The 16,352-nt window shown below is 28.9% G+C and overlaps 1 protein-coding gene and 1 long non-coding RNA gene across 2 annotated transcripts; both read left to right on the forward strand.

The window, feature by feature from the left end:
- Window positions 1-1,713: 1,713 nt before the first annotated feature.
- On the forward strand, window positions 1,714-5,310 carry LOC130451167 (uncharacterized). Its single transcript, XR_008910683.1, has 2 exons — window positions 1,714-1,873; window positions 3,476-5,310. It is a non-coding gene; the product is annotated as an uncharacterized LOC130451167 (long non-coding RNA).
- A 307-nt stretch (window positions 5,311-5,617) lies between these two features.
- LOC130450905 (Na(+)/H(+) exchange regulatory cofactor NHE-RF2-like) lies at window positions 5,618-8,795 on the forward strand. Its single transcript, XM_056789616.1, has one exon. It carries the CDS (start codon window positions 5,871-5,873, stop codon window positions 6,342-6,344), a length of 474 nt encoding a protein of 157 aa, XP_056645594.1. The 5' UTR covers window positions 5,618-5,870; the 3' UTR covers window positions 6,345-8,795.
- Window positions 8,796-16,352: the final 7,557 nt, after the last annotated feature.

The following is a 16,352-nucleotide window of genomic DNA, read 5'->3' on the forward strand; positions in this document are numbered from 1 at the left end:
TATTGTTTATTTGTGCACAACTTTTAGTTTTAAGCTTACTCTTATTTTTATAAAACACAGGTCTTTTATTAGTTTTCATAAAATCTTAGGTACCTAGTAGCTACTTACGCTAAAGTAGTAATAGTACAAAATCAGTCTCAAAGTTTGTTGAAATATACATACATCAGTTCTCATTAAATCTAAATAAAAATAACACTCCCAAATAATAAATGCAATGACAAGTTTCAAAAATGAGGTAAATCATCATAAAAAAAGTGATAATGCTTTTTCATCGCATCTTTTAAGGCCTGTAAATGCAAGTGTTTCTCTTTCTATATTTTCAGTCTTGCTGAATATAATTGAGGAATGTTATGCCAAGACACGGCACATGTTTCATCCTGATTGGGAGTTCTTTTTCCCATTCACTATTTATATATCTCAATTTATAAATAATCTTTCCATCAAACGTGTACCTCACAGCTCTTATATTAGTCACTGTCAGCCACTTTAGCCAGATATGCATACTCCTCTGTTACATTATTTTTTTGTGTCTCAATGCTCTTTCCATAACAGAGTGCATGCTATCACACTTCATTTGTGTCATTTGTATGTGCTCACGTAGCATGCTAAAATTGAGCAAGGCGTTGGACAATACCGCATTCCTATTTTCGTGAGTACAGCCATCACTGTACAATATCAATTCCTCATCCTCACCTGTCAGATCCTTATTGATGAGTTTCCCTAGAGCAGTGACGATTATAGTAGAAAGCTTTCAACAATAGTCTAAAGTTTTACATTACTTATTATAACAGCACATGTCAATTCTGCGTATTACAAAATGGTGGCCAGGAGATAGGTGGTTTAATTATTGATTCATAATAAATTGGTGATATTTTAATAAGGCATGCGAAGTAATCCAATGGATAAGCTTCATAATACCCCTCGAGATGACGTTAATAGTCTATTTTCGATGTTATGTGGAGTTAAGCGTTCTGATAATTAGGCCGGATTCAAAATTTTCACCTGGTTTTACATTGTAATTAAACTATATAATATAGCACGTGGGTGCTGCATATGTGGCTGTTGTTGAAAATTTTTCAATTTGAATATTAATTTCTAGACACCTTTGATACACATTAGTGTTGTTCAACTTTAAAGAATACGCGACCGCCTTACAAAAACTACGCTACACCATCTAACCTATATACGTATACGTATACAATATTTCTTAAATCAGTTGAAGAATTACACATATGGAAGGTGCTCTCGGAATTTGATTGTTTCAAATATTAATACTAAATAAAGCACATAATGTGTTCTAAATATGGCATCTTCAATTTGTTTGGTCTTATTGAAGTGTAATCACATTTTATGAACAATAATTAATATTAATATAACGGAGAATGCACAGCAATGATTGTTGAAGTTAACACTACGAAAATCAAGTTTTTTGTGTATTCGAAGGAATGGTTGTCGAAAAACTAGTAGAATTACTGTGCTTTATTATATTAAAAGGAAATACATTTTATTATACTTTATTATAATTTATATTAGAAATAACTATTCGTCAAAAATCAGACTTTATTCTGGAATTATTCCAATCTCACTGTGAATTAGTGTACACAATTGACCATTAAATTTTTTTGACAATGAAGCCATTAGGTACAATTTTCCGTTTATTATGTATCTTACACAGCAAGTAAGATATTTAATTTTCAACTTATCACGTTCCATGTTAAAAGTCCAAGTTTTTGTAACAATTTGTATTTAAATTCATGAACTTCAAGAAATAAACTATATATAGATAAATCGTACGTTTGTCATACTTTTCTTAAAACAATGAATTATAGTTGGCAGTATACCTCTGCATTATCAATTTTTTATCACTGTTATTGTAAGTATCTGTTTTATTTAGTACAAATTTTTTTGTCTAGCATTGTGGGTTACTAACACTAAAACCGACTCTGATCAGAGGAAACATTTGCTTTATAAGAATAGTAATAATGAAAACTAAACTTGGAAACAGGTTCTCTAGATAATCCTCCAAGGTCAAGGCGTGAGAAGATATATGGATATGTTCACCTTAGTCATTATGGGTTATGCTCAATAAGGTTATGTTGGTAATATATTTAGCTCCTACTTTTATCGTAAAATGCAAGTTTGAAGTTTACAGGTCATCATTCTATAAAAATCTGACGATTGAAGAAATAACGTCCGAAGTACTTACGATTTAAGTACAAATTTTATGAAGTGGTTTGGGATGAAATACATAAAATTTATCATAATTATTACACACGGATTAACATCTAGAAAGATAAACTATGTCTAAAAATGGTTGATTATCAATTCTTTATTTATTCATAATCAGTTAGTTTTTGCTGTTTTTAAGTTTTTCTGCTCAAATGATTATTTTGTTATTCAGAAGAATTAGTCGGCAAGATGAACATTTAATACATAAGATGTATTTGTTAAAAAAAAATATGCGTGATGTGATCAATTTGTAAGGTATGGTTGTCATAAATAACTGATTAAACATATATGTAAAACTGCTATATGGACAGAAATTGTCTCGAACGAGAGAGAAAATGAATGCTGTCGGCACCGTAACGTCGAGACGTGTTCTCCCATAAGAACTGTCATCACAATGGACTATCGATTATTGAAAAAGTTTTCATAGGACCAGAAGTCTTTAATCTTCAAAAGGTCGTTATAGAGTATGATGAAGTTGGTGAAGGATCAAAAAAGTTCTGAGAGGATTTAGTTTCAAATGGCTCAAAATTAGTCAATATTCACTTCTAGAAACCATTACATAAGACCATATTGTAGTGATTGCCTCATGTATAGAGAATATCATGTTTCACGCAAGATGTTACAACTACTCACCTGGTAAGACATGTTGGAATTAGATAGAATGCTCTGAATAATTAGTTCGAAGTCAGATACTTAACCTGGTAAACGTACAAGAATTGTTAGAATCAGAAAACATTCCTTAAGTAACCATGAACTTATATTGATGAATGCAAGCGGTTATGAGTAGAGGAAAGTGGCCGATTATGGAATTGTATCCCTAAAATGGAATACCGCCATTACTCGAACACAAATACTCCTAGTTGCTAAAGATAGTGATCTTCTGTCTCTTTTCATCATTATACTCGCGTACAGGTTTCGACTTATCAATCGGGCGACGCTTCTGGTCGCGATGAAGGTGTTGTTTTGACACCGTGAGAAAAGTTTTTGGAGTAAGTATTTCATAATACGTAGTTGGAAATAATATTGTATATTTATGATTATGCATTGATTGCATTACATGTTTATTTGATTGTTTTAGAAATTTTTTTGTCTCATTGTGTTTATCTAAAAAAATTGTACATTGTACGTTTTGATTACTTTGAAATTCGCAAATATGGATAGTCCCTGCACTCTAAATATCGACTAATTCATATTTAGATACGAAAATATCATCTGGATAAATTTCAAATTTAATTTTTGATTTTAGAATGGCGTCTTCGAGTTCAAAATGAAAACGAAGAAAATGGAATACAGATCACATAAAAGAAGCTATACGAATGGTTAGAGAGAGAAAATGGGTTTTTTTAAAGTGGCAAAACGCTTTTATGTACCAAGGAACTTTGTTTCGATTGTGTCAGAAGAATGAGTTATCTCCAGAAGAAGCTACAGCCAATAAGTTAGGAAGAAAATCTGTTTTAGGTGATCAACTCGAAAATCATCTAGTAGAATATATTTTAAAGATGGAGAGCAAGTTTCACGGCTTGACGAGAAATGATGGCGTACATGTTGGCCGAACTCAATGATATGGAGCATCCTTCCGGCGACTCCGGTATTGCTGGATAAAGCTTTTGTAAGAGCTTTTGGTTTCAGTAAAAAAAATACTCGTTTTTTTTAATCTTCTTGAAGAAGTCTACACTAAGGGCAAAAATACTCTGAATCTCATATTTAACGTTGATGAATCAGGAGTGACAGGGGTTCAAAGCAAGATACCCCAAGTTCTCAGTCACACAGGAAAACGGCAAATAGTTTCACTTATTTCAGTTGAAAGAGGCTCATTCATTGTGCCTCATTACATCATTTATTCCAGGAAAAATATGAGCACACGGCTAATGAAAAGTAGTTCTCCCGGTGCCGTAGGTGTTGCACATCCATCAGGATGGATAGAAATGCACATATTCACAGGATTAAGCATCAAATACACTAACTCGACCACAGAATCGAAAGATTTATCATACCATCATAGATGATCATTATTCACACACTCGAAACATCGACGTTATAGAAATTGCAAAAGAGAAGAATGTTTGAAATTATTTCTCTACTTCCAAACACAACTAACCAACTTCAACCTTTAGATAAAACTTTTATGGGAACATTGAAAACCTATTATAGTGAAGAAATACGAAAGTGAATAAGAAACAATAACAGGTTACTAAATCCTTATCCTATTGGCAGATCTTACTTGAAAGTGAAAATAAGGGAAATTGTAACGAATGACTTTCGCGTTTCGGGCATTTGGTTATTGAATAAAAACAAGATGTAGTTAAAGATGGCTGCACAATCAATATCACTCCAACAAAATCAACTCTCAGTCAAAACAAACATCAACCAACGATGCAGGTCCACCTGATAATATTTTTTTCAACTAAAACTTCTTTCTCGCCAAGAAAAAAAAAAAAAATTCCATCCAGAACCCTCAACTTCTAGGCTTGCTAACTGTACCCTAAATCTGGTGTCGCCCTATGAAATAATAACATCTTCTCCATACAAAAATCAACTCATTGACAGTAGTAGAAAGAAGAATGAAAAAGAGAATATGTTAGCAAAGCGAAAAAATAAGGAACACAAAGAAACAAATCTAAAAGAAAGCAGCAAAAAGAGAAAACCAAGTCTAATAATCCCATTGACTCAAATGATGAAGAAGAAATACACTATGACACAGACAGTGAGTCTGATGCTCTCATAGGACAGAAAGCTCCTGACTCAGAAGTGCGGAGTCTATGTTCTATAACAGCCCGGTTTTTCAAGATACTCGAGGATAGACATGGATCAAATCCCTCATGTGCGAGTTCTGTGAGTAATTTAAGTAAATTTTTAAAATTGACTAAAGTTACTGTAGTATCTCATAAAAGTAAAGGTTTATTATTTATAATTTTATAGTAGTCCATATTTGGGTATCTATTCCATATTTGAATACCTTTATATTGATTTTGTTTTTGTGAAAATTTTGTATTTTAAATTAATATATGTAAAACAAGACAGTCAATAATTTAAGTACAACTGTATGACTGATAATAAATAAAAATAAAAACATTTTAGTTACAATATCTTTTTTTCTATAACACTTTGCTCTACGGGAAAAATTACATCTTATTAGGACCCATAATTTTTTTAAATTAATCTTTTGTTTTCATTAATGAAAATATTTTTCTTACTTTTTCATTGCTGCTACTCATTTATTTTAAATTAACTAAAAAGTCAATAGTATAAAATCAGTGCGATATGATTTGGTACACAAGTGTACAATAATATTTGTTAGATTTTAAATGTAATAAAATATTGTCATTAAATTAAAATATTCAGTCCTTTCTACTTGATGTAAACTGCAACATGATATTTTTCATAAATATAAAAATTGAAAAAGCAGCATAGGACGTGTCAACAGCAGACCAGACTGGTGGTCGAATACGGGGGGCCAAGGCACAAGTATCAAGTAGTATATCAGACACCATTCGTGTACCACCTCCCATCATCCGCCGTCAAGCGTAGTGCGGCAACTGGCTATTAACCGACAGACATACCGTTTACCTGTTGCTTAAACAAGTTTCGTGATGTTAAGAAATTGATTTCAAACCGAAAATTTAGTTTTAGTGAACGTAGTGATGTCGAACGAAAAAACGCGCTTGTGTCACATTCAAAAATGGGAAAATTTCGACGGGTACGGTTTTAATTTACACGCTGAAAAAGGTAAACCTGGTCAATATATCGGCAAAGTGGACGAAGGATCGCCTGCTGAGGCAGCAGGCTTAAGACAGGGCGACAGAATCTTAGAAGTTAACGGTGAAAGTATCGCCAATAAAACACATAAACAAGTAGTAGAACTCATAAAATCTCAAACAGGGGAAACTAAACTTCTCGTAGTTGATTCCGACGAAGACGGTATCATTCCTACAGACGTAAAAAATCACGAGAAACATGAATATTCCAACAGCAGTAAAAGAGAAGAAAACGGCCAGTTAAATCTCAGCATGACTGCTGCCGAATTACGAGCGAAATTGGCGGCCAAAAAAAAATTCGACCCCAAAAAAGAGGCCATGGATTTCAAACAGAAGTTCGATATTGTACAGAAATTGTAAAGTGAAAAAAAAAATCGACAAACAATCTTGTGGAAGGACGAAGTGACCTTGCGCTTCACAGGTGTTATATAAATATCGTGACATGTGCATTGTAAACGGAACTAACGAACTGCCCAATTGTTCAAAACACAAATAAATTATTTGCCAAGATTTTTTTTTTGTAAAATATTCCAAACAAACATCAAACATTCTAGTAAAAATTTTTAAAATTTCACGTATTTTGTTTTTCAATTTAGTCGAGGCTAATTTTAACAAATGGATTGTATGTCAAAAATATTTTATTTGGTAAGTCTTTTTTGGATTTCTGTACATTTTTTATTTAGATGTAGGCTTTTATATGGTAATCCTTCGAATACGTAATTACCTAATACGAACAGATTATAATTTTTGTGGTAACTACTTAGAATTAAATAACTAGAAGATTGTGCAAGACGCGTTCTATGAAATATTACTAATAGCTTAATGCCCAGTAAACGCAAAAAAATATTGCTATAAATAAAAAATGATTCATATCATTTAGATTGAATTCTGATACACATCGTGGTATATGAAACAAATTTGTAATCATTTGGACACTGACTGAAAAAATTTTAGTTTAAATTTAATTTTTCTGGAATTTTCGATAGCAGCAAGCCAATTTCAATGGTAATATTGAAACGATTTTTTGTTTAGTCATATACCTATTAATAATAACTTTTTTAATAACATTTTATACTTACAGAAAAATATATAGGTGACTATATTAAAAATTCATTGTATAGAGGACCTAGATATACTACAATTGTTTAAAATTGTCTATCATTATGCATGAAGAAAGTAATTTTACATATAAAGCAATAAATGAGAAAATATCTTTCAATTAGATATAAATATGATATAATCTTACATTCTTCTATTATCTTGTTACCCAATACGACGTATTCATTTTCGAAGCTTAGTTTTGTGAGATCTGCCGCGTAACAGCAAAAAGTGAAGGACCTAAAATCAAAAATGTGCTAATAGGTGAAGAACTAATTTTAAAACAATGCAATTGTTAAATTATCCAATGAACTATGAAAGAAACAATTTATTATTGCATTAGAATAATCAAAGGCATAAAAACAAAAAAATATTAAAATCCTAGCAGTAAATCTACAAGTTTAAGTGTTAAGTGTCTAAATAATTTGAATTATTTCCAATTATATTCATTACATTACATTTTATCCTACAGATTAATCTATGTCGAATTAAGATAAATGCTTTTAGTTTTGTTCACATTTCAACGTGACTAATTTAGTATTCAAATTTTTCAATTTTTATAAAATACTATTCCTCGAATATCATTTTTGATGGGCAGTTAGTTTAGCTCGTTTGCATAGACTACTATCTTTTGAACACGATTTAAATTGTTTTTTAAAAACGTCGAAATAGGAAATTAAATTTATCTTTTTGTCCTCATATCATAGCTGCCGCTATGTGATACAGAAAGTACAGTTTACTGGGTATTAGTATTGTTTGTCAAAATAGCGAAGTTTAATAATTTCTAAATAACTTGAAAGCTATACAATACATCCTTGATTATCCATTAGATTTGCCATTCATTTTATAATAGCTTAGTTAATTATGACGCACTCCGTATATCTGTTTCTGTCAGTCATTTAGTTGTTTCCTGTTACAGAAATTGTTAGTTTGGTTCACACTCTTCAGCACTGTTATCTATACACTAATTTACTTCAGTTTAATAAATTGTTGAAGTTTTAAAAAGTTTGTAGGACCACCTTGTATACTAGTTATAGTGGATGTTTAGACACACGTCATCACTTCTACAAAAGCAGAACCTTAGTAGAATCAGTGTAAGCAAAAAGTTATGCTTTTGGTTTCAATGGATTCTATGAACTGCCTTATATTTCTAGTAAAGGTATTTAATATAAAATATAGGGAAAGAATCTAAAGAAAATAATTATTTACTTAAAAGTCATTAGCATTATTATTTTGTTTACTGTTAGCTGAGCTTTGTCTATGAAGTACACTCCCTCCTGTATATAAGGGTACATGGGCAACAGCACTTTGATGCATAGAATACAAAAACAAATTAGAGCCACAATTTTAAAATAATCATTTTTCCAATGTATCAAAATCGTTTGTATGATTTCTACTTTAGGTTAAAAACAGCTGTTAGATGATGATGTCAGTCTAAATGTCCCGCTGACTTGTCCAGCGATATAATCTATCTATTATTAGAAATAGTCTTATTGGTCCCATTGAATTTAATTATGGTTGAAATTTGACTGTTTATTTTTAGGTTTTGTATACTTTCATTGTTGTCAGTTAGTATCTGAAATTTGATTTTGTCAACCAATAATCCACTCAAATATATTTTGAAGAATTTTTAGCTAGTTATATTCTTTGCAAAAAAGGGAATCTCATGTTTTGTTATATTTTGTTATAAGAAAAATAAATATGTTTTCAAAACATTTATGTTTTATGTTAATCCCTATAATATCTTATAATTTAACAACATAATTCTGCCGACTTAAATAACCTCTGTTCAAAATGATCTCGGCACTATATTTAAATATCTTTTAATCATTTATGAGAATATTGACGATTTACATCATGGGCAGCTCTTATCAAGTAAGTATTCATGTCAATTTTTAATTGCTGCAACTGTATTATGTGACCATGGCTTTTGGATAAGGTTGAATAACTTCGTTCATGTCATTTCCGTTTGGTGCTAGCATTGTTAAAAATTACCATTTAAGTGGTTCTTTTTTTTGATAAAAAATATGTAAAATCAATATTTAATTTAGTCATCAGAAACGCATCATTCAAGAAATGATATATACGTCATAGCTACAAAAACGTTGCTAGAAGAAAAAAGAAGTATGTGAAAAGTACAGAAACAGATTTCTAGTTAATGTGAAGGAACTTGATTTTTAGCTTTTATCAATGTATATAAAATTCTAATGGTTAAAAAAGTACAGTAGGAAATGAATTATTTTACAGCTACGTACTCAATAAAACCAAATGCTGTACTGTATTTACGTTTGGAGAATATGCATTATCAAAAATAATATAATAGATTTTAAGTTTGGAAAAGCAAACATTGTTACCAAAAAGACTGAGTTTATCTAATTTTGATGTTTCAAGTCCCATTCTTAATGGGACACTCTATATGTTTAGATGTTTAGCTCATATTGTTAACATTTGCTATATTTCATCGACAATAAATTTTCTTCTAAAACATACCTAATTTATTGAAAAACTAAAAATAGGTTTTCTATTTTCAGCTACCTATGAGTGTCTCTGAAACAATTGGGAGGGAAAAGTGTTCTTTTATATTTTGTTTCTATGTATCCATTGAATTTGTAACATCACATTCTTCAAAGTTGGGAAATACACATCTTTTCTATTTTACTCAGTATTCAACAATTATTGGCAATCTAAATTAAAGTCAAAATGTAATTGGCTTATGAGTAAACACATTTTTCTGTATAGAGTCATAGCATAACATTAAATAACATCATTAGTTTAAGAACGGATGACTCATTATAAATTGGAGAAACACCAATAGCTTCAGCAAATATTATTATTATGGATAGACGAATATTTCATGAAAAAAATATAATTATTCATAACTTGCTTACATAACATAATATAGTATTATTGTAATTATGTTTATCAATTTTCATCCTTGCACACCATGAACATTGAATTGAACGTTTTAAAAAAGTATACGGTCAAAGTAATGTAAGTATAATGGAGCAACAATTTTGATATTTTGATTTTGATAAGTTATTCATCAATGAAGAGATAATAATTCCATTCAAACTATCTCTGTCAAGTATGACAATACTATTCCACATTAGGTTGAGTTCAGAATTAAGGACTATTTAAAATATGATTAGCAAAATTATGAAATTATTTATTTTAATAATATTGTTTCGTATATATTATGGCTATATTTTATTTATTTCTTCCAGCGGATCATATATGGGTTGATAAACAATGTTTAAAACCTAGACACTTTGCATTATATGGAACTACCCTTTTCAAAATGAATGGAACAAACAGGCGCTAAAATAAACAACATATTTTTAACCTATCTAAATATTTCCAACCAGACTGAAATAATTTTTGTTTATAATTCTACGAGTGAGTCAACAACAACATAAAATAAGTATAATTATTGGAAAAAAAAAATAGAATTTGTGTGTGTTATTTTGTGATTAACGACACTTATTTACCATATTTTAAATTAATTTTATCTTTTCTACCATAAAGTCCTGTCCACTGCTTCGCCAAGTCTATATTTTTTGAAAACCAAAGTATTTAATACCTGTTTCTTTGGTATTTCGATTAATGTTTTTGCATTTAACGACGGCATTATGATCTCATAATATAAAGTACAAACTTTTAAAAGGAAATAATAACACTTAGGTCAACTCTATAATAGCCGCTAAACACAAAAAAAGATCACAAACACACGAAAATCCAGTAAGTACATACAACTTCAACCTTTTAATGGATAAGAAAACATTCCGATTCCAGCGTGACGTCAGGCGCGAGTCATGTCAAAAGAAACTTTTGATAATATGATATTACCACCGCATTATGTATTGTTAGGATTGGTCGTAATATCCCTATTTAGTAATGCACACTTAAATATATACGATAAATAAATGGAGCAATATAAGTGAAAATTGCAAACTTAATAAAGAAACTCTATTAGAATTAATAACATTCATTTTTAACAATACATATTACTCTTATAATAATAAAAATGACCGACAAGTTTTTGGAACACCAATGGGGTTTTCAATATCCCCTATATTAGCAGATTACGTAATGGATTATATCTTTGTAATATCTGTTTTACCCTTCAAATTATTCTTCATTAAAAAGTAAGCAGATGATATAATTTTATCCCTTACATATAATGAAATTGATAATTTATTATTTTACTTCAATAGTTTTGATCCCTATATACAATTTACTAGAAAATGAGAAAACTGAAAAATCGTTACCTTTCCTTGATACTAAATTTATAAGAAACGAAGATAATAAAATTTTAATTCACTGGTATAGGAAACCAATAAGTTCTGGCAGATATATCAATTATCATTCATATCATCCACGAAACACTAAAATTAATTTAATCAAACAGATGAAAAATAGAGTCCTCAAAATTTCTGATCCAATTTCCATAAAAAAACATTAAAATACTTTCCAAACTTTCCTATGAAAACTCATATGCTCCATATCTTTAGAAACGAATTTTGTATAATTCATTTGACATTGACACGAACATTGAATCATCATTTTTAAACGTCATTTCTAACATTTCTATTCCATATATTTATACACCTTTACCATATATAAAATCAGTTATTCCTAAACATTCTGGAATCTTTAAACAACATAATATTAAATTAGTATAGTCAAACACTTAACTACTAACCTACCAAATATGTAACGTTGTCACTAACCATACGTCTCAGAGACGCCTATTATAAATGTAGGATAAATTTTAATTTATGGAATTTTTTTTTTATTAATTATTGAAATATGTATTTTATACATTTATTGATATGAAAATTATGTTTAGAAATCAAATTAAAATACAAACTTTAGTGGGGACCGAGATTTATTAACGGAGTTTAAAATGTTCATTATTTTGACATTATCGTTTAAACATTCGAAACAAAAATTAAAATACTAAAATTTTTAATGAATTTATTATTATTCTGTATACAGAAAGAGTCAAATTAAAATATATCCAAAACTAAGTTCATAACATTAAAACTGAAAAAAATGACAATGTCTAAAAATCATCAATTTGACGCACAATCTGGACACATTTTTTTCGCACACTCCAGGCAGATAGGATTTTGGCAATTGTAACAAACATACGCCGGTCTTCTCTTTTTTTTTATAAGAGCAAAGGGAACAGTTTTTTCTTTTTTTTTTAACGTTTCCACTCTAATTTCCGGTAGACTTTCAGTACTTGTTTTACCTAGAATTTCAAAAATACTTAGTCGCAATTTTCTGTTTATCTTTGGATTTTTCGACCTTCTTTCTAAATGAGGCGTTACCAATTTTATAAAATCAGGCCTTTCTTTCTCGTAATTTTATGGATAACTATTATATAAAATAAATGAGTTGACAGTGCTTATATCAAAGAGCCTATAAAATACGGTAAGTGGCCATCGACGGCTCCTGCGACTACAAGGGAAGATGATACTACAAGAACAGCCTTATTTTTTTTTGGTACGTAAGAAACGAGTGTTATATTTCTGGTAAAATCATACAATTCAATCCATTTTTACTCAAGTAAAAGATAAAGCACCAATCAATAATAAGAAAAATGATTTAAATGACCTGTAATTTTGTGTAATTTAGGCATATCTTTTGGATTTTGAAAAAACAAATTCTATAAAAATTCAACGCCATTGACAATTAACTAACCTCACCTAACCTATAAATTTCAACTTCACTTATAACTAACTAACCTATAAAATTTATTATCATTTATATTCTAGCCAATGAATATTCAACTACATTCATAACGACCTAACCTATTGAAATTTAATGTTATCATATCATATCAAACATTTTTACAAGCATCAATAATATTAAAAATCACCGGAAATCTTAATTAATTAATGTAAGTAAAATTTTAGTATTTGATCATAATTTCAGTCCCAGACGATGGATACATCGAAAGCTCGGAAAATATATTAAAGTTAGTCCATTTTGGTGTTTCATTGCCACATTCCCAATAAGAAACCGCTTATATATATATAGTATATATATATATATATATATATATATATATATATATATATATATATATATATACTTAACGGAATAGTAATATCCGTGAAAAGAAGAAGTTATAGACAATCTACCTTATAGTTTACCTTCACCTACTTGCGGTAGAAGGATTTAAGGATGAATAATATCGTTAATCACTTTTTTGAATGAAGGTCGGAATAATCTTGTTTCAATGGTATCTATTTTATATTTATGAGTATGATATAACAACATAATAGATGCTGATCTATGCTTTTTATGTAAACTGAAATATAATAAAATATTATACAGTTATCGGAGCATGTTACTAGAAACTTATGTGTAAAGGATTGAATGAATATATATCTTCCTCTTCCTGTAATTAGATTGGCGCAATTACAGAAAATGAAATTGATTTTCACTATATACTTCAATGAGACAAAATTTTTTTATTCGACTATTCGACTATTGTGGAAAATAACGGGATATAGGTAATGATTACAAATATAATAATAATTACAAATATAATAAATAAATAGTAAAAAATTGATTAAGCAATTAAACATATATCACAATTTTCTATAATAGTAAATTTGAATGAGAAACTTCTCGATGTAAACTAATAACACAGATCTACAAATATAATTTTTTCTTCTTTTTTTCAGTACAGATTTATTTCATTTTCACATAAAGATTTATCTATGTATATTTCTACTATCCTAAAAATACCTTACCTTTTCTTTATAACCTGTATAGTTTTATTGGAAATGTAAATATTTTCGGACACTACTAGAAAAAATTATTAATAATTGAAACGAGTCTCATTAAATTGGCCAAAACAATATTCTTTTAAAATGTTTGTTGACAAAACATCAAATTGTTAGTAAATTTCTATTTTTACGTGAGAATTTCCGTTATTTTGAAACTGATTTAATGATGCTTATAATTTTCATAGGTTGTTTTTTACAGACAAAGGTAGGTCGTAAATGAGTTTTAAACTATAGGTTCACCCGTAATTTATTTCTTAAATATAACTGATTTCGTCTAGTAATTATTGAAAATATTGGTGATTTTTTTTAAAACAATTTATTTGTTAAAACTATAATCAAGACTAGCAATCTGGAACGTACCTTAAACAATACTAATTAGAAGCAGGAAGAAACAATGTATGACTTCAATGTCGGTTTCAAGGTATCTCGTTATAAGTACATCTATAAATGTATTTATTAATTGTCTACATAAATAATTTAAATTAAGAATCATTTCATTGAAATAATGTCATGGAAATTCAATTTGAATATAAAATCCTGAATTTATCATGTATAAATTTAAAAGTAAAGCTGCGAATTACCATAAAATCAGGTTTCAAAAATGAGTAATATAATTTTGTTAAATATGTTTTTGAGTATTGATCAGATATTAGGCTTTTATAATTGATAGTGAATATCACTTAAGTAGAAAAAGTTTTTTCTACATGTTTTAGTGATAACTAAAATATGTCAGATTAGATGGTGAAATTTTTATTTTAAGTGGAATTTTTTTACAAGAGGTAAGCAATTGTCGTGCCAGATGTAAAAAATCGTCAAAATGATTTTTTTTACTTATTACTTTCAAGAAATATTTTTTGTAAATTCTTATCCAGCAAACCAAAAAGGCCATTTTTGAAAGAAAAAGATATGCGGGATTTGACAATTTTGATTGCTCATTGAAATAAAACGATTTTAATACTTTTTATATTGTTCAATTGAGACAGGACGTTGTATTCACTATCTATAGAAAATGAATGCGTCATCACCGCAAACATAGCATATTATCTGATATTATTTTTACAATAAATGGTTTCTACATTTAGATATTTATATAGTTTTAATCAGTAATTGTTCTTATCTGAAAAGCACGATAAACAATAAATATTATTGATTTATGTGGCAGTAGGTATATTATATTTACACAGATTTCCATAAAATGCACAATAATTGTAAACATATGAATTCACACTCTGAGCACGGTAAACATGGTCCAAACTTATTAATAAATATTTAAATAAACAGCATTATTGACTTCGTCACAAAATACAGATAGTTTTTTATAAAGTATGAATGATTCTCGTAGTGTATTCCTATTTATTTTCGAATCTAATAATTAAAATCAAGTAATTATGATCAAAATATTGTTCGTTAGAATTAATATACTTTTCCATGTGCTTGAAAAAAAGCACTTTTTCCACCCTGACTCAGAAAAGCAAAAATATATTTGTGATGACCTGCGAATCCGAACTTTTTCGAAGTCACTTTACTGAGATATCTGGTGAATTCTACGCACTCTAGAAATCTGGTTAAGTAAAAAAAGTTAACTAAAAAATCCACTTATTTTTTAAATAGAAATAGCGTCTTGCATTAATAAAAACTCATTGCTACCAATGACTGATCCACCTATGCAGCCACCACAAAAACTAAAAATTTAATCATTTTTTTAATGGCACTTTTTTTATCACCATATTATATTAAGCCAAATTTCTAAGTAATTATTAAAATTATCACCAAATGTATGTGATTTCGAATTTAGTCAGAAAATAAACATGGTGTCTTTTTCACAGGTATTACAGTTCAATAGGAATCGAAACCATAAAAAAATCGATTAAGCATGCAGATCGAAACAGAATAAATGAATGGCGACACAGTAAAATTTCAATCATCAAACCGAATATAAATGGAGTATTTTGTAACAAGAAACTTTCCACTTTTTCCTAAACACTGTTGAAATTTTAATAGCTTGTATGGCCTACTAGATAGAAATCAACATATGAAACGAGCAACCGATTAATTTGTAGTTTAATGCATGTATTTACCAGTTCCAGAACAGAATATAAAAAAATACTCATAGTAATGTATATTTTGCTGAAATAGAAATTGTATTGATACGTTTTCTTCTAAATTATACTTATATATAACTATGTATCTTTTTTATACAAGGTGCTTCAAATTGATAGTGTTGATAAACAATAAAGAAAAAATTGAAAGTATACAAAACAAACATCAAAGAACTTAACAGTCCCCTTATATAGGGTACATTCCAAAAAACGAACAACAAAAATAGAGCATTTATTACTTTCATTATTTTCATATTTATGTATAAAGAAAATTGATGTTTGTAATAGAACCCGGTTAGCTGAAAATCGTTTTTGGTCAATATTTTTTTAAAGTCAGATTTTCCTTTTTTGTTAAAATCTCTTTG

This window comes from Diorhabda sublineata, chromosome X (genome assembly GCF_026230105.1).
Source record: "Diorhabda sublineata isolate icDioSubl1.1 chromosome X, icDioSubl1.1, whole genome shotgun sequence".
NCBI lineage: Eukaryota > Metazoa > Arthropoda > Insecta > Coleoptera > Chrysomelidae > Diorhabda > Diorhabda sublineata.